General features: G+C 44.5%; 1 protein-coding gene across 1 annotated transcript in view; it reads right to left on the reverse strand.

The window, feature by feature from the left end:
- Nucleotides 1–18,579, reverse strand: part of LOC310794960 (immunoglobulin superfamily member 11-like) — a gene marked incomplete at its 3' end in the record, with an annotated part of 42,515 nt that extends 23,936 nt beyond the window's left edge. The window contains exons 1-2 of the mRNA XM_083656987.1: nt 18,551–18,579; nt 18,369–18,447 (exon numbers count right to left, since the gene is read on the reverse strand). Of these exons, the coding sequence (XP_083513113.1) occupies nt 18,369–18,423 (55 nt within the window). The 5' untranslated portion in view covers nt 18,424–18,447; nt 18,551–18,579. The remainder of the gene's footprint in view (nt 1–18,368; nt 18,448–18,550) is intronic.
- Nucleotides 18,580–20,230: the final 1,651 nt, after the last annotated feature.

Below are 20,230 nucleotides of genomic sequence, written 5' to 3' on the forward strand. Positions count from 1 at the left end.
ATTGCTTTTTCCTGGTCGGCAATCAGCTCAAGTGCAAGGTCTCGCAGAATAGAGTACTGGTCTCGCAGAATAGCCTGCAAGTCTCCGAACGTGATAGCCTGGTGGGTCAGCTGAAGCGGCCGGCGGGGTAACTGGCCTCTCGGGAGCTTCCTCCTTGATTGGGGTACCCGCTAAATCCATTTCTGAGTTGTTCATACTGTCAGGCTTGGTGTGGGAAGACATGTGGATCTATTTGCGGATAGTTGATGGCCAAGGCAAACTTGGTAAACTGAAGTCTCGATGAGTAGGGACGCTATTGAACTTGATAGCTGGGTCTGCAAGGTTCGAAGTTGGGAACGGTTGCAGAGTGTTGTCGCGAGATTCGTTTATGAACAACTCCAGAGGACTTGCAGAGCAGGCCCTTATAGGTCCCAACTATGACATCATCACCTTCTGTGACATCATCAGTGAGTGAACTATGACATCACAGTAGGAATGATGACATCACAGTAGGAATGATGACATCATCCTAACAATATCTTGGATGTGTCTTGGATAACTGCTTATCTGGTGAAAAAATGGCATTGACTGCTCTAACAAAAATTCACCAACGAATAAAATTCCTAGCTAGTGTAGTGGGGTAGGCTTAGGCTTCCCCTGCAGTTCTGCCACACCCCTAATGATCCCTCGTTAGGTGAGCCACACAGGTGAGCCACCTTAACACTAATCAACCAGCCCATTTAAAAGGGAGACATGGCTTGACAATGGCTGGCTTGCTTGATGTTGCTGAGGGAGGGAGAACCAGATCATATGGTATGTGCTTTTAAGAATGTATTTCTTCTGGGATGTGTGGGCTGGTGTTAATGTTTGACATTTTGCAGGCGTGTGGCGGGCGGATCTTTCTTCACACAGTGGCAGCGCAGGGAGACGTGCGGCACCGACTGGTGCGTGCTACTGTAGTGAATGAAGGTACGGCGACTGCCTGTAATGTCCTTGGTTTTAATTTATTATTAGTAGTAATGACTAACTGTATGTCTGTCTTGTTAGGAGCTACTGTGACATGAGCCGGACATGAGCCAGTCTCCATGCACCTCGTGCAGCACCATGAATGTGGTTTGGTTTCCGTAGCTCGTAGGCCATGGAATAAGGGGCCTGACGATTGGGTGGCCTTCCACATGGCTTAGACTGCTGCACTTGGTGGAGGAGAGGCTCTGCAATTGCTGTTTTTGTCCTGTAGTTTTTGTTCTTTTCAGTTGTTTGTTTATTTGATTTTGATTGTTTATTTTGTTTAACCCAATTGATCATTATTTTAGAGATTTCATCTTGCCAGTTACAGCATGGAGGGCGCCATGGTTCTGCAGGTGGTTGGTCACTGGGTGTGGGCTTATCCTGGGTCCCCTTAGTGCATGTTATAATTTGTGGTGCTTTGTTTTGCGTTCTAACCATGTGTTTTGCTTTGCAGTGAGTGTGCCTTATTGGTTTATTGGTGGTGGTGCAACCCCCTGACCCTCTTCCCCCTCACTCACCCCCCCTTCCACCTGTGGACTCCACTGGCACCCCCTGCTGTACTGGTAATTTTAGTCTATTTTGATCATTTTTAATCTGATTTATAATAAAGAAATTGTTTAATTGTACTCTTCTCTTGCAGCTGCTTATGAAACATTTACTTGGCATGTTGCCTGAACAAATCTGCAGCTGATTTGAAACATTTAATTGGCAGGTCATCTGAACAACAAAATAAATAAAAACATATTTTGTTGAACCTGGAAATGCACGTCTCTGCTCCATTCCTTTTATGAAACCTGATGTTGGGTATTCTCTTGACTCATTGATGTGATATTCTCTGGGTGAAATTCCCAGAGTGGCGTTGTCTGCATACTATTTGTCCGGGCCTTAGTGCCCTGGTTACAATCTGGCGTTAGTCGGCAGGATTTGTAAAGCAGAGACGTGTCATTTTGGTATTTTTCGGTCAGTTGGTTTACTTTGTTTTTTTCTACCATATGTATTTTTGTTGTTATACTGTGTTTTGAAAAGGACAAAAACAGCAGTTGGCCTGGGATTCCACTCAGAAGAGCGACCTCTTCTGGGGAAGATTCTGCATCGCGCTCTGGACTTCTGCCATGGGTCTGGAGGATCAAGAGTGGGACCTAGTGATACATCTTTGGACTGAAGGAAAACCTGCTCAGGAGCTTGCTGCAACCTCTTGGTTCCCTGGGTCTGGCGTGTGGCGGGCGGATCTTTCTTCACACAGTGGCAGCGCAGGGAGACGTGCGGCACCGACTGGTGCGTGCTACTGTAGTGAATGAAGGACAAAAACAGCAGTTGGCCTGGGATTCCACTCAGAAGAGCGACCTCTTCTGGGGAAGATTCTGCATCGCGCTCTGGACTTCTGCCATGGGTCTGGAGGATCAAGAGTGGGACCTAGTGATACATCTTTGGACTGAAGGAAAACCTGCTCAGGAGCTTGCTGCAACCTCTTGGTTCCCTGGGTCTGGTAATAGGATCTTTTTGCTGTTTAGGACCTGGAATTGATTTCCTTATGTCCCTGTTTTTGTTTTATCGGTGGGACACCGATAGAAGTTGGGGGGGTAGATTGTAGTGGGGTAGGCTTAGGCTTCCCCTGCAGTTCTGCCACACCCCTAATGATCCCTCGTTAGGTGAGCCACACAGGTGAGCCACCTTAACACTAATCAACCAGCCCATTTAAAAGGGAGACATGGCTTGACAATGGCTGGCTTGCTTGATGTTGCTGAGGGAGGGAGAACCAGATCATATGGTATGTGCTTTTAAGAATGTATTTCTTCTGGGATGTGTGGGCTGGTGTTAATGTTTGACATTTTGCAGGCGTGTGGCGGGCGGATCTTTCTTCACACAGTGGCAGCGCAGGGAGACGTGCGGCACCGACTGGTGCGTGCTACTGTAGTGAATGAAGGTACGGCGACTGCCTGTAATGTCCTTGGTTTTAATTTATTATTAGTAGTAATGACTAACTGTATGTCTGTCTTGTTAGGAGCTACTGTGACATGAGCCGGACATGAGCCAGTCTCCATGCACCTCGTGCAGCACCATGAATGTGGTTTGGTTTCCGTAGCTCGTAGGCCATGGAATAAGGGGCCTGACGATTGGGTGGCCTTCCACATGGCTTAGACTGCTGCACTTGGTGGAGGAGAGGCTCTGCAATTGCTGTTTTTGTCCTGTAGTTTTTGTTCTTTTCAGTTGTTTGTTTATTTGATTTTGATTGTTTATTTTGTTTAACCCAATTGATCATTATTTTAGAGATTTCATCTTGCCAGTTACAGCATGGAGGGCGCCATGGTTCTGCAGGTGGTTGGTCACTGGGTGTGGGCTTATCCTGGGTCCCCTTAGTGCATGTTATAATTTGTGGTGCTTTGTTTTGCGTTCTAACCATGTGTTTTGCTTTGCAGTGAGTGTGCCTTATTGGTTTATTGGTGGTGGTGCAACCCCCTGACCCTCTTCCCCCTCACTCACCCCCCCTTCCACCTGTGGACTCCACTGGCACCCCCTGCTGTACTGGTAATTTTAGTCTATTTTGATCATTTTTAATCTGATTTATAATAAAGAAATTGTTTAATTGTACTCTTCTCTTGCAGCTGCTTATGAAACATTTACTTGGCATGTTGCCTGAACAAATCTGCAGCTGATTTGAAACATTTAATTGGCAGGTCATCTGAACAACAAAATAAATAAAAACATATTTTGTTGAACCTGGAAATGCACGTCTCTGCTCCATTCCTTTTATGAAACCTGATGTTGGGTATTCTCTTGACTCATTGATGTGATATTCTCTGGGTGAAATTCCCAGAGTGGCGTTGTCTGCATACTATTTGTCCGGGCCTTAGTGCCCTGGTTACACTAGAAAAGCGGTTTTCTCAGACCACACATGGGCAACACATATGGCCCGCGGGCGCCCCCTGTGTGGCTCGCGATGGAATTGCAACCAAAAAAAAAAAAAAAAAAATGACAGTGCACCTGAAGGCAACATGCAAGATACCCGCTGAATAAGTGTCCAAATGTTCATGTCATTCTGGCCAATACTCCACTTCTGTTATAGCATTTCAGTCTGGAATATGGAATATCTTTCAATAATCTTTATGACTAAAAGGCAAAAAGTAATCTCATGTGTAAGAAATTATTGTTCTACATTGAAGTAGAAATTTAAATAATTAACTTGTTGATTTTGGATTTATTTAGCTTCAAGAGTGCATTTTTGGTCATGTGACCCTCAACACAGGCTTTGAGAATCCCGGCCACTTACTGATACTTATGCTTAAATTAACCCACTCATATTCTGCTTTATTTCAAGAAAAACATTTTGGATAATTGGCTGGTAACTTTAAAATCTAGCAACCATATTGGCAGGTGGTGAAAAAAGTTAATTTCAAGCCCTGCAGAGCAAGTGGTGACATGTGAGAAAAGGATCAAATATTGGTGGTTAAGACTGAATAATGGCATCACAACTGTTAATTTAAAATGAGTTATTCCTCTAAACCTGGCTTCAAATGCCCCAAAGTTTTTCACGCTGGCGCCGTTCAGCAGAGGCGTCGTCAGCCCTGGGCTTCCGGGTCTAGAGCCCCGGATGTTTCTTTCCTAGCCCCGGAGGTTATGAACAGCCTCTCAAGTCAGTGCTTGCAGCGAAACCCCCCTCTTTCCCCCGTCGAGTTGGTTTTTCCCATGATGATGCATCATGGAAGAAACCAACTCAGCCAGAGTGTACGAACCCCCCCAGTAACTCCTGTGAAGGTATTTTATTAAGGTACACGCTTCCTGTAAACCTAAATTCTGATGGTGCCGTTTTTGTATCATATGGTACTTTTATTTTGAAACTTAGAGTGGACGTAGTGATGTTATATCTATGCTACTTGACGTAAGGTGTGCTCACCGGCCGGAAGTGAATTGACATGTAAAAGTTAAACAGACGGTCGCAAAACACATGTCGCTCTTCAACCTACGGTTCTTTATCTAATCAAAATCGCCTAGCTAGAATTGGGAACAAGGTATTGTTTGTTGTAATGGTTTAATGAAGCAGTGATGTGTGGTTTTGTTTAATGTAACTGTGAAGTGAAGGCATTGTTATTGTGACAGTCATGCTAACGTTAGCTTCTATAGACATTGGAGTGGATGGCTTTGGCTTCATGCTGATGCTAGCGTTGTAGCTTGCTTGTATGGTTAATAATATTCTGTGTGAAGATATTTTCTGAGATAAATGGGCCTTCAGCATCAAGGCCCATTTATCTCAGAAAATATCTTCACAACTAAACAACTAAATAAGAGGGAGGAGAGGAGAGGAGAGCAGAGTTGAGGAGACCAGACCAGAGGATGAGGAGGGGAGGTGGTGAGAACTTCTTGTAAGTGAAAGAGGCTAATGCTGACATTTATCAATTCATGAATTTGCTAAGTGGACTCCCGCCAGAACCCTATCAAGGACCTCTGGTGGTCCCTGGACCTCACTTTGAGACCCACTAATCTTGTTCTTCTGTATTCATCTCAAATGACTCACAACATGGGTATTTACGGATTGGAAAAACCTACATTTTTACCCCCCCTCCCCGTCGGGGTACCTGGCTAAAGCCCCCAATGTCTTCAGGACCTAGAAACGCCCTTGCCGTTCAGCCCTCAGCAAAATCTGGTAGCGACTCACAAGGAAAAAATTTTGTGGCCCTCTCTATCATCAAAGTTGCCCATCCATGGTTACGGCATGACAATATTTTTTCGGCCCCCGGCAACAATCTGGGTTTCTCATGTGGCCCCCCATGAAAAATAGTTGCCCACCCCTTAGACACTCAGATACTACACACTCTTGCCGGGGCACTAGTGCAAAGCCACTTTGACTACGCTGCCACCTCATGGTACACCGGCCTAAGGCCTTAGCCACACTGATCCGTGGTGTCTGTCCGTGTGCGTTCATTTCTCACTTCCATTCATTTTCAATGACAGCTGTCCGACTGTCCGTGGAGCACTCAGAAGCATACGTATCCAGAAAATTTGCATACGTTTCGATGGACAGAAAGTTGAAAAGGGATGAACTTTTTCTGGCTGGACGTATCGGATGGTCGGATAGTCACTGTCCGTTTAGCCAATCAGAGTCGAGGTCTCGAGAGGAGGCGTTCCGAGATTTGTTTCAACTTTTCAAAGAAGATGGCGGCCGAGGCGGTGAAGGAGGCTATCATTAATGCTGTGTACACCATCCCGCTGTTGTACAATGTGATAGTCAGTGTCACCGTCTGATTTCACCATCTAATCTGGTCATTTGGTGGCATTTTATTGCCACATAAGTAACGTAGCGCACAGAGCTAACAGCTAGCTGACGCCAGCTTTCTTCTTCTCTCGGTTTATAGGCGGGTCGCTGACACCTTCAAGGTGCTTACCGCCACCTGCTGTACAAGTAGGTTACTTGTACATGCAACGGACATAAATCTATCCGTCTATCTGTTCTGTCCATTTTCTGTCGGATCAGTGTGGCCAAGGCCTTACACAACAATTAAAAGGCAGGCTGCAGACAGCCCAAAATAAATAAATTAGAGTAGTATTGAAGATGCACCCCCGTACTCACCTTGACACCAAGCACTTTGAAAGTCTCCGATGGTTATCGGTTGAAAAGCGCATTTTATATATCAAAATGCTACTCACTTTTAAAATCACTTTACATGAGGTCCCGAGGTACCTACTGAACTATTTCTTACTTGTACGAGAAACACATCAGGACGCTACTCGAGGTAGGTCGACAGATTTTATACCCTGTCGCTTTAAAAGTCTGATGGGGAAAAATAGTTTCAGGTACAGTGCAGCAGTTCACCTGAACAATCTGCCAAGAGAAATAAAAGCAAGTACTACTGTGACCAGTTTTACAATGCACTTTACATTTATTTTATAGCATATACATATGCATATGCATATACATAATATATATGTATTGTTGTGTTCTTTCTTGTTTTTATCACCACATAAATTCATTCATTCATTCATTCAGTTCCTCCCCTACCTCCGTCTGAAGCCTTTTGCATGAAATCAAACCGGTTCCGGCTCGTCCACCGGACCAGACCGGTAAAACCTGAAACCGACCCATGCCTAGTGTCAGCCGGAGTTTAGTCTGACAATGTTGTGCACATGGATAGTTAGTTAGGTTAAGTTATTTAGATACATGTGTAGTTACATTACATACATGTGCCTGGGTAGCGAGCAGACGGCGGTATTTGACAATTTAGCTGGAGCTCAGCCAAACTTTATTTCACGTTAGTTTTTATTGTGTATTAGATTCTAATTCACAATGAAAACTAACGTGAAATTATTAGAAAATGGTCTGGGGGCCACCATGCACCCTGTCGTGGGCCGCATCTGGCCCCCGGGCCGCAAGTTGAGTATCACTGCCCTAGGGTCTGGGGGCATGCCCCCCCGGGAGAAAATATTTTACATTTTAAAGTAAAAATGAATCAATGTGGTGTACTTTGAGAGCAAAATGAAGAGGCTACATCTCTGAAGAACTACACATCACATTAATATCCTCTTTACTGTTCTGTTGCTTTACAATGATGAAAAAATAATTGTCTCACTATATATATTCTGCATACAGGTAGAATGGTAGATAGAATACTGCTTGCTTAAATACATTATACAATAGTATACAAAAATCACTTCCAGGGGAGAACTCAAGTACAAAGTAACATTTGCTTTGTAGGCATAAACCAAAGTAAAATAATAAAGTAACAAAAAGGGAATTTCCTAACTTTGTTTGTAAATGTTCAGGATGAAATTATCCTAGAGCTCACAATAGGTCATTTTACACAGTATAAGGTAAGTTTAAAAAAAATGGTACCATCACATTTTGAAATTGTTACTGTGAGGCCATTGCATCACACATTCATGTGATGGAGCTCTTTGGATTCACAGGAGTCTCAGCTTTGTACCCAAATGACTGTTTTGGCACCACAGTGTGCAGAAATAGGGAAACAAAAAAGGCAAGAATAACACATTTTCACTGCATGCAGAAACTTTAGGACTTTATGTCTTTAGGACCGGCGACATTACAGAAACTTCCTAAATTCCAAATCCTATCCTAAATGATTGGTAACCATGGTAATTAGAGTTAGGACTTGATTTAGGAAAACACCCATTACAGAACAACAGTTCCTAAGTCAATATTCTCATCCTAATTTAAAATGGGAAAAGCGTATTACAGAAGCGTCCCAACTCCCCAAAATCTTAAAAAAGCTCTCCTAACTTTAAGATGCCAGCTATGCTGTCCTAAGTAATTTACGCTATTTTCAACTGGAACAACAGCCATCTTGCATCTGGTTATAATTTCTAGCCTATTTATAGCCTACCTACCTAACGTTATGGCTGCGCTGTTATTACATTTGCAAAACCAACAAAATGTCAACAGGCGCAATTTATTTACTGAAAGGCTCATGCGGGACCCGAATGATGTTTTGCGCTTTGATGACAGAACGCTCGTTAATCGATACAGTAGGCAGGACTAACCCCTCGCTCTATACAGAGTCAGACTGCCCCGGGACATGATACTGCAGCTAGCCGAAGAGCTGAGACCTGTGTTGGAGAGACCGACTAGGCGACACGCTTACGCTACTAAGCTATGTTAGCAGTTCCGAAAGGGGCAAGGCTCTGCCGGTTGTAGTACAACTTACAAATGCACTTCGGTTTTTTGCAAAGGGAGATTTTCAAACTTAAGTGGCCGACATATCCAAAATATCTCAGCCTGCTATGTCACGTAATTTAACTGAGGTAGCAACAGCCATCAGCAATTTGGCTCCTCGGTACATACAATTTCCAAGGGGGGAGGAACGGCAGAGACGGTTTCCGCTATTTTAGCCCATTCCATCTCTTTCACCTCCCGCGTGAGGGTGGCTGAAAACTTTCCAGCCAGCAGGCTACTAGCGCTCCTACTTCCCCCCGCAAGTTGAGAAAGGAGGAGGTGTCTGTTGCTAGTGGTTGCTAGGGTAACAGACAGAAAAGTTGATAACCGATGCTGGATGAGTATTTAGGATTTCCTAACAAGACATAAGATAGGATTTAGCAAGATAAGATAGGATTCCTAAAGGATTTGCTTCTGTAATACGAAATCAGAAAAAATCCTATCTTAAACTTGTCCTATCCTAACTCAAGACATAAGATAGGGAGTTTCTGTAATGTGGCCCCAGCTCATATACCCTATGTAGCATATGTCAGACATAGCTGTAAAGCTAAGACTCATGTGGTTCTAATTAGCCCACTTTCATTCAGTTATCTTGATGTGAGAGGTCAAGGGACCCAATTGAGTAGTCATGCCCTTTTACATTTGTCAAAAACTTTGCCGACTTTGGAGCTATGTTACACCCGCTTCCCAGTGAGCTAGCATAACATGTACCTATGGATTCGTCTGGATGTCGAGTATTTTGTGGGTGGGATCAGACGGTTTTTGGGTGGGCGCAAGCCCACCCAAAAATGCTATTGCTCCCTCCCACACTCTTCTCTTCCTCTCTCCCTCCCTCTCTATCTCTTTCCCTCCCCCGTCTCTCTCCTTCCCTCTCTCCCCCCCTCCCTCCTTTTCTCACTGTCTCTCCTCTTTCTCTCTCCCCTTCCTCCTCGCTCTTCCTCTCTCTCCCCTCCCTCCCTTCCACTCTCTCTCCCCTTTCTCTCTCCCCTCCCTGCCTCTCTCTCCCTGTCCCTCCCTCTCTCTCCCTCCATCTCCTTCCCTTCCACTCTCTCTCCCCTTTCTCTCTCCCTCTCTCTCTCCTCTTCCACCCTCTCCCCCTCTCTCTCCCTTTCTCTCTCCATCCCCTTCTTTCCTCCTCTCCCTCCCTCCCTTCCTCTCTATCCATTTCCTTTCTGCCCCTCTCTTCCTCCCTTTCTCTCCCCTCTCTCCCTCTCTCTCCCTCTATCTTCCAGTGAAGCAGGTTGAGGGCTTGGAGCCAGAGGGGTTAAGTGTGTTATAGTAGATTTTACAGTAGAGCCAAAACACCTAGATCAGTTGCTGTTACCTTGGTGGTGGATGAGATGAGTGGATGCACCCATATGCCAATGCTAGTATTACTTATGTCAACATACATGTCCTCTCTACACTGTAAAGCTGATGTGTGCTGAGCCTTCTGCACATGGCTGCTGTGCATCACCTATAGGTGGGTGTTACTTATGTCAGCCTGCATGTTGAGCTGACCTAAGTGCTGTTAGAATCCTCTGCCCGTAAGGCTTGATCAGTGTCAAAAGTGAGGTTTTGACACTGTTGGTGTCAAACAACTGTAAGTGCAGTTACGCACTGACCTCCTGATGTCAGCTGACAATGGTGAATGTTCCATCTTAGTCCTATAGGACCTCAGCGCAGCGTTCGACACGGTCGATCATGCCACCCTGCTGGACAGACTCAGGGAGTGGGGTGGGCATATCTGGGAGTGCCCTAAACTGGTGTGCCTCCTACCTCAGGGAGAGAAGCTTCTCTGTGGCTGTGGGCCCTTTTAAGTCCGTCCCCTCTGCCCTTTCGTGTGGCGTGCCTCAAGGTGCCGTCCTTGCGCCATTTTTCTTCGCTCTATACATGCTCCCCCTGGCCTTTCTCATCAGCAAATTCCCTGGTATCTCTGCTATGCTGACAACATCCAGCTGTACTGCTCCTTCAAAAGTTAAAAGTTTAGGTGTCATCTTGGATTCTGATTTAAGTTTTAAGCCGCACTTTAGTAAAGTGACCCAGACAGCTTTCTTTCACCTTAGAAATGTTGCCAAAGTACGACCATTTCTACTACAACAGGATGCTGAGAAACTAATTCATGCTTTTATTACTAGTAGGTTAGACTACTGTAATTCACTGTTTACTGGTCTACCAAAAAAGTCTATAAAGAAACTTGATTTCATACACAACTCTGCTAGACTTTTAACTTGGACCAAGAAGAGAGGTAAAGTCCCACTGATTGTCACACAATGTGTGAAATTTGTTCTCCGCATTTGACCCATCCCCTGGGGGAGCGGTAGCGTGCGCCCCGCTCGGGAATCACATGGTGATTTAACCCCCCAATTCCAACCCTTTGATGCTGAGTGCCAAGAAGGGAGGCAAATGGGTCCCATTTTTATAGTCTTTGGTAGGACTCGGCCGGGGATCGAACTCACAACCTCCCAGTCTCAGGGCGGACACTCAGACCACAAGGCCACTGAGCTGGTCACATCACTCCTGTTTTAGCTGAACTACACTGGCTCCCCGTTCCTTTCAGAATTGATTTTAAGGTCCCTTTAATTACTTACAAAGCACTTAATGGCACAGCACCTTCATACATTTCAGATTTTTTTACACCCTACCAACCGCAAAGAGCCATTAGGTCCTCCAATTCGGGGTCATCCCTATGTTCCCCGGGTCCTATGTTCCCCGGGTCCTATGTTCCCCGTTTTTCCCAAATGGTGTCCACCCGCTATGCCGACCACCCGCAATGCCGACCTTAGGTTTAGGCGTGGGGGTGGGAGAGGTTAGGTTTTGGGTTAGGGTCTAGGGGAGGTTAGGTTTAGGCATGGGGGGAGGTTAGGTTTGGCGTGGGGGCTGGGAGAGGTTAGTGAAAAACGGGGAATATAGAACCCGGGGAACATAGAACCCGGGGAACATAGACATGATCCCTCCAATTCTGGTCTTTTAGCTGTTCCAAAAGTACTTCATAAACATAGCGGAGAAACTGCTTTTATGTACTATGCACCAAAACTATGGAACACCTTGCATTACATTAAACAGGCAAGCTCTGTGAACATTTTTAAAAAGGAGCCTAAAACCTACCTTTATGGGAAGGCCTTTAACTAACCGCTTATTTTATTTCATTTCATTTTATTTCATTTTATTTTATTGTATTTTATCAAGTGTTTTATCTCCATGCACGTTCTTAGTTTCTTTTAGTTCTATTTTAGATTTTATTTTTTATTTTTTATCTTTTTATTCTTTTTACTTCTATTTTAATTATTTTATCATTTTTATTGTGTTAACTTATTTTCATGTCTATAAATTGGTTTTAATGTATTCTCTTTTGCTATGGTTTTATTGCTCCTGTTTTAAATGTTTTTTTTTGTTTGTTTGTTTTTTCTTGCATGTCCAGCACTTTGAGCTGCATTATATGTATGAAAGGTGATATACAAATAAATCTTATTATATTATTATTATTATTATTATTATTATTATTATTATTATTATTATTATTATTATTATTATTATTATTCAAGCCCGACAATTTGGGGAAAATCACAATTTTACAGGAATGTCTCTCCGCCTTTGAAAACTGGATGGGGAGAAATGTCCTTCAACTAAACGCTACAAAGTCCGAGGTGTTAATCATAGCCGCTAGTGATGCGCGGGTTAGTTTTTTTTAAGGCCCGCCCCAACCCAACCCATCATTGGAGCCAGCCCGCCCCGCCCAGCCCGTTAAAATATCTGAAAATTCCGAACCCAGCCCAACCCAGCAGCCCGCAACGGCCAATTTAATGTAATATGTCTCCGGACTCAGGAGGAGCACAGCAGAGCTTCCAAGGTGTGCAAAGTAGCTAATAGACCCCTTATACGACTACGTCACACTGACATCACACAGCGTCGATGCGCAAGACAGAGGCAGAAAGACAGACTCCGCGCAGCCCTGTCAAGTAGTTTTCCAGCCAGACGAGCTAGACATGTCTTCGTGTTGTGCAGTGGGATGCCAGAATCGGAAAGCTATTGTAGCAGAGTATTCGGGTCCGCCTATTCACACTTGGTTAATAAAATAATAAACGATAGAGCCAGGCTGTAACGTTATACCAAGCTTCACCTAATTCTCCCCACATATCCTGTTCTACTGCAACTCGAGGGAACATACACATCCTCGCATACACGCAATAGAACACAACACAACACTGAACAGTCTGTTACACTATCAACAAAGCAAGGACTAAAGTTTTACCGAATCCCATCAACTCATACTGCTTTTAATGCTAACCGTAGGCGTCTTTGGTTGCAAGCCGAAAGAGGAAATCATTAAAAATGCCCGACTTTGCAGTGCTCGCTCATTTCATATCAGGTAAGCTGTACCTGTAGGCTGCTAGTAACAGCCACATCACTTGGTTAGTTAACAACCAAGTAACGTTAAATAATGTCATTATTGAGTTGAACTGATTGGAACGAGGACATCATTAAAATGCCCGACTTTGTAGTGCTCATTCATAATCAGGTAAGCTGCCTGTAGCTGTAGGCTGCTCAGCCACATCGTTAGTTAACGACCAAGTAGCTTAACGTTACATAATGTCATTATTGAGTTGTGTCTTGTGTGCATTATCAACATAACAATATATCTTTGCAAGTTACAGAATAATTATCTACGTTATCCCCAGTTATAAAGGAATGCACGATATGTATTGCTGGCCACTCTAGGCTTGGCCAATTGACAGCGCCAGTGCTGTATGGGTCTGTAAGACGTATCCCATTAACCAACGTTAATTTCGACGCATAACATTGCTTATCACTAGGCGATAAGCTGTGGTAGTAAGCCGAGAACTGCATTTTAAAACTAAAATCTAACTGTGTGTTCCAGATGGGCACAGAGCAGTGCTGACAGCGGGGCTTTTACACAGCTCTCTGTGTCTGTCAATGCTGGGCTCACGGCTTTTTGCGCAGCTCCAATGTTGACAGCTGGGGTCTATGGCCCCTATTCTCCCACAGGCCTTCGGTGCTAAAACGGGCCTTCGGTGCTAAAAAACGTGCCTTGCGCCTGTCTCGGGAAGATATCAACATGGCTTTAGGCTGGTAAATGCGCTTTACGCTGAATGGGCGTGGCGCACTCCCTGAATGGGCAAGAATGGGCGTTTCGGCCTTAAATGACGGCCTAATGATATCTTCGCACCTGGCGTAAATTTGGCGCTTTGCGCCTTTGAAAACCAGGCCTATTCCGTGCGCCAGTTGAGCGGGGCGCTCCTCTGTCTCTCCCCTGTCACCCGGCCTTCTCTGTCTCTCTCTGAAACCAGGCCTATTCAGTGCGCCAGTTGCGAGGAGCGCTCTTCTGCCTCTTCTCTGTCACCCTTCTCTGTGTCTCTCTCTGACTCCCTCGCTCAGACAGACACAACACACGTCCCATAGGAAAAATAAGTTGTAAGTTCACTGCCTGTGTAATGTCCCAGCATGCATTGTGCTACTCCATTTCGCTACTAAATAGCAACCAAATGAGCCGAAATAGATATAAAGGTAGATCTAAATAATGTGTAATGGTAACACAACCTGCAATTGTAGAACATTTCAATATTGGACCAAATAAAACATCGAAATGAAAACACCACCCTATGTGAAACCTATATGTCATCCTGGGCCTATATATATCCCTTGTCGATTTAACGTGATTTAGATAAGTGACAGAGTAGCGCTTCTACTGTCATGTCCTACTGTGATGTCCGCTCCAATAAATTGGCTCTACTTCACATTTTAGTTTTACAATAAAAACACATTTATGCAATGACTTTACATAATGTAGGCTATATTTATGTGCATCATCCTACCTGCAGCAGGGGAGAGAAAACGATATCTTTCTGGACAAACTTTCACCAATCTAATTAATCTCATCATATAGGGATAGGCTATATTTTTCTAGCTGATGCATTTAGAACATTATTTTCACTTTAATCTTGCTAGTGTAGCATATTTACATGCTTGCAGTATTTAAACTGCAGTTAGATTGGTTTGAGAAGCATAATAATATGGAATAATAGCCTATATATGGAGACAGACAGACGGGATGAAGGGAGGGGGGGGAGCAGAGCGCTTGGCTTTGTCTGGTTTTACTGGACCACTGGAATTGGAGCTTAAAAGGCAAGCGTGTGATTTGTTTATTGCACAATATCCAATGAGCAGACGGTGCATAATTTTACGTTTAAAAGGCGTGGTTGTAATGCTTTAGGCTGCGTGTAGCGCCAACACCAAGATATCAAGTGCGCTGGTCCACGCCCACTGATCAGCGCTGCACCAGGTGCTCGGCGTAGTTTCTACGCCGATGCAAAGATAGGGGCCTATAACTCTGTCTCTCTCCCAGTGGCGGCTCCAGCCAATTGTGGCTGGGGGGGCTAAGGGGGGGCTTAAATATTTACAGCGGGGGCTAACTTTTTCTACATAAATAGACAGTGGTTCTCTTCTCAACCTGTGGTACAGGTACCACTGGTGGTACGCGGGGGCCCCTCCCTCTCATACATTCATATGGTGGTAATTTCTCAGGTACTTGTGTAAAAAGGTTGAGAACCACTAATATAAGAAATAATAATAATATGATAGGGTGTGAATTAGGCTCTACTATTAGACAAGGAGGGTCCACTGCTTTTCCATTGAGAGCCAAATCCCCAACCCAACATTATGCATTTAAGTGCTTCAATGAGCTGAAGACTGACTGTGTATTTAGCCATATGCCACACTGTATGTTGAGACTGATGAGTCCAGTTACACAAGGCTATATGCAGCACACACATTTAGATGGTAAATCAAGAGTTTATATTCACAAGTTACACAAAATATTTAAAATGTGCTATATTTTAGAGACAAATTAGGCTAATCACTGCATATAGGCTATATGTAAATAAAGAGTGCCACATACACAGGCACATCCATTCATCAATAGTCTGTGCCAGAGTAAAAAGAAATAGAACCATTCATTTAGACTGCACTATATAACAATCACACCAGTGACGACTGTATAGTGACCGTTTTGATACTTTTATCAAAACCAGCTCAGTGGCATTGTGGTCTGAGTGTCCGCCCTGAGACTGGGAGGTTGTGAGTTCGATCCCCGGCCGAGTCATACCAAAGACTATAAAAATAGGACCCATTGCCTCCCTGCTTGGCACTCAGTATCAAAGGGTTGGAATTGGGGGGTTAGATCACCATATGATTCCCCCCCAGGGGATGGGTCAAATGCGGAGAACAAATTTCATACGTTGTGTGACAATCAGTGGGACTTTGGTCTTGCTAGCCAGCCTCTCTTCCCTTCCGTCAGAGAGTCTGGTGCCATGGAAACAGGCAACAGGGATAAGCCCTCCCCTACTCTAAAGCTGCTCTCCCATTCGAGTGGCTGTTTCGGTGGCAGCACGATATCCGCTCCCCCGCTTGCAAGCTCTGTCATTGGCTCCGACCATGTCAATCAGCTCCCATGTGTGTCGCTGTAATGCTCCCGGCCGCCGAATGTGAAAACAACGACGCTAACTAGCTAGCGTAGAAAGCTAACGGCAGAAACCTACAGGCTAACTCGTTGCTACACGCTGAAAATGGCAAGTTTGGATTGTGCAATAAAGAAGGCCTGCTCGGCACAAGTTCCACCCCGAAACTATTTTACAAGGGCACTAACGCTAAGCAGCGCCCAAGACGAGGATGATTGGTTAACCCAAACAGAGCATTTTTTTTCGCAATCCCACAATGGAAACCTGCGGCGCCAGACTCTCTGACGGAAGGGAAGAGAGGCTGGCTAGCGAGACTAGTGGGACTTTGACTTTATCTGGCTATACTAGCATGAGGAAAAAAAACATTTTGCAATTTAATCCAGAGGAAGTGGATATCCTCCTTGCAATGCATGCAATTGCAATTTATGTTAGGCTAATTGAAAGTGCCCATCCACTTTGTATTGGAACATGCTGCTCGCGTCGCTTGGTCTCCCAGCATGCTTTGCGAGGCGTCGAGCAGCATGTTCCAATACAAAGTGGATGGGCAGCAGCGTCAGCCCGCGTCAAACGACGCGTAGATGTGGCCGGGCCGTCAGAGAAACGCCATCCCTGACACAACTGCCCGGCGCCACAAGGCAGCACATCGTCTTTACTGTACATGACGCACACGTCATGAAATAAGACTCTAACTATACCACCCGCAATATTTTCATAATTTGCCAGCCTGCCTGCGGGGCGGCCCAGCCCGCGGGACCCGGCGGGTTCTGGGTGACCCGCGCATCACTAATAGCCGCCGACAACATGGCCTCCAGAGTGTCCACGCACCTGGGGGCCTTTAAGAAAAACGTGTGCACCCACCTCAGAAACCTGGGCGTCATTTTTGACCAATCAATGCACCTGGACAAGCATGTCAAATCCCTGACCCGCACCTGTTTTTTTCACCTCAGAAATATTGCAAAACTCCGGTCCATCATATCACACACCGAACTGGAAATGTCTGTACGTGCTTTCATCTCATCCAGACTTGATTACTGTAATTCACTGTTCACCTGCCTCAACAAATCATCTGTCAACCAACTCCAGTTAATCCAAAACTCTGCTGCTAGACTGCTCGTCATGTCACATCACCCCCATCCTTGCCGCCCTGCACTGGCTCCCTGTACATTTCAGAATAGATTTCAAAGTCCTTATTTTCACTTACAGAGCCCTCCACGGTCACGCTCCCTCCTACATCTCAGACCTCATCCTCCCAGACTCCTCCAGCCGGTCACTGAGGTCATCTGACCAGATGCTCGTGGTGGTCCCCAGGACCAAACTCAAAACTAAAGAGGACCGAGCTTTTGGGGTGATGGGCCCAAGGCTCTGGAATGCCCTCCCCCTGGCCCTGCGAACCGTCCCAACTGAAAGCCATTTAAAGAACAGCTCAAAACACACTTTTACAGACAGGCCTTTGGCAATCGATAAACAATCACTGCTTTTACTTTTTACTTGTCATATTTGTTGTTTTATCCCATGCTTTTATTGTACCTTGTTGGTTTTTTAATCTATTGTTTTATTGCACTGTATTGCTTTTTTCTTACTGATGTAAAGCACTCTGTGCATTTGTGCTGTGAAGGGCGCTAAATAAAGTTTTACTTACTTTACTTTACTTACTTTTAGCAGCAAACAAAACCCTACTTTTACTGTTACGGCTTTCCGCTCTGGTGTAATTAAAACTTATGGGTCTTATTAATAACTTAATAACTTATGTCCTTTTGACACAGAAAATATCTCAATAAGACCTTTCAATTGGCATATATACTACTCATATTGCCCCAAATCACACTTATGTCCCTTTGGGTCCAAGCCCTCGAAACGCCATAAAAACAACATGAGAAATCCAGCATAAGAAAAGACACCTGATTGACAGCAGAAGTATCAAGTAATAGTGGATTTATTTTAAGTCCATAACTTCAGACACTTTCTGGCATGTTTGACAGGTATTACATGAGCCAATGACATATATATATATTTGGGGGGGGGGGGGCATTTCACCTTTATATAGGACAGTAAGCAGACAGGAAAGGTGGGGAGGGAGAAAGGGGATGACTTGCAGCAAAGGACCGCAGGTTGGATTCGAACCCCGGTCGGCCACGCGAAGCGCCGAGCCTTTGTGGTATGTGTGCTACCAGGTGAGATACCAGGACGCACAAGATATGGTCTTTCTGAACAGCTGACATGACTACTGTGAAGCTTATTCCACTGATGTAATGTAATGATATAATTACCTGACACAGACAGAAGGAAGAGAAGAAATCCACTATCTGCTGATGTGACACTCATAGCTGGTCCTCTCCCCTGTCCAGCCTGCAGAGACGTTCAAACACATCAGCAGGCAGATCAGACATAACATGAGAAGTCTATCAGTTGCTCTAAACTAGGCTATACAATACACTATAAAGAGTCTCACAGAAGAGAGAAGAAGACGTCGTCCTGAAGGGGAGAACTTGGCACTTCTGGTCAACAAACAGAGACACTAACTGATTATAAGGGCCAGGTTTCCTTCCTCTTTACATCATTAACAAAGCATGCTGGGAAATCACCCAGTTTAAGGACGTTTTCACACCTGCCTTATTTGGTTCGATTTGAACCAAAGAGACAGAAGGGAAGGACGTCATCTTGAAGAGGAACTTGTTGACTGTCTGGCGTCTGCACTTCTGTGGTCAACAAACGGAGACACTAACTGATCATAATACAGCTCAGTGAAGTACACACACACACACACACACACACACACACACACACACACACACACACACACACACACACACACACACACACACACACACACACACACACACACACACACACACACACACACACACACACCCCATTAGACATAATAAATGTCAACATGTGTTGGATTTGACAGTTGAATGAGTTGCTTAGGCTATTCAATAGTAGATACTATTGAGTATCCCAGGGATACTCAACTTGCTTTGCCCGTGAAATGAAAGAAGGCCAGGGGCCAGTTAATAAACAAACAATATAAATTTTTCTGTAGCGGATTGTAGGTTTTTGGGGTGTCAGCCGGAGTTTAGTCTGAAAATGTTGTGCACACCGGATAGTTAGTTAGGTTAAGTACATACATAAGTGCCTGGGTAGCGAGCAGACGGCGGTATTTAACAATTTAGCAGCTAAATCATAGATTATTGAAAGATATTCCATATTCCAGACTGAAATTCTATAACAGAAGTGGAGTATTGGCCAGAATGACATGAACATTTGGACACTTATTCAGCGGGTATCTTGCATGTTGCATTCAGGTGCACTGTAAAAAAAAAAAGGAAAAAAATGCAATTCCATCGCGGGCCACACAGGGGGCGCCCGCGGGCGGCATGTGGACTATCACTGGGCTATTGTATGGGGAAAATAAAGAAGTCATAGAGAACTCAGATAGCAAGCCGTCAGAACCAGGCATAGACGATTGTACGTTGGTGCGCCGGATGCACGTCCAACCCCTAGTGGCCAGATGATTTTTTATTTTATGTTCGAAGGAAAACTCTGCACATGTCTCTTACGGGGCAGGTGCGTAGGACAAGGATATAATTCACACAAAATAAAAAGAGTCCCGCACATTGTCCAAACTTGCAAAAATATAAATTTAATTGTAACGTTTCGGTCTCAGACCTTTCTCAAACAAATGGTTATGGGCACTTAGAAGCCATCTTAAATAAGGAGTGGCTGTTTTGGCTGAGCCAATCGCAGCCACACATAAGAGACAGGCTGAGAGGCATCACAATTTACACATCATCAATTAGCACACAGTGAAATACATTAACAATCATGTTTAGAAAATACTTAGATAGTCTATGAGGTTCACACAGAGTACTCGGCTATGAGCCTGTATCAGGTACCTGTGAGCCTCACAAGAGGAGTCAAAAAACAAGAGATCAACATTTACATTCTAGAAAAGAAAAAGAAATAGAAAAAGGGATCATAGAAACATGTTAAATAACAGTTCATCGTTTAGTCCTTTTGGTGCCAGTGTTTGGAGTGTGTGGATCCAGTGGGATTCAAGCTGTTTTAACAGTCTATCAAGGTCACCGCCTCTGAGTGGCAAGGTGACCTGTTCCATACAACAAAAACG

This window comes from Poromitra crassiceps (assembly GCF_964638095.1).
Source record: "Poromitra crassiceps genome assembly, chromosome: 20".
In the NCBI taxonomy this organism is placed as follows: Eukaryota; Metazoa; Chordata; class Actinopteri; order Beryciformes; family Melamphaidae; genus Poromitra; species Poromitra crassiceps.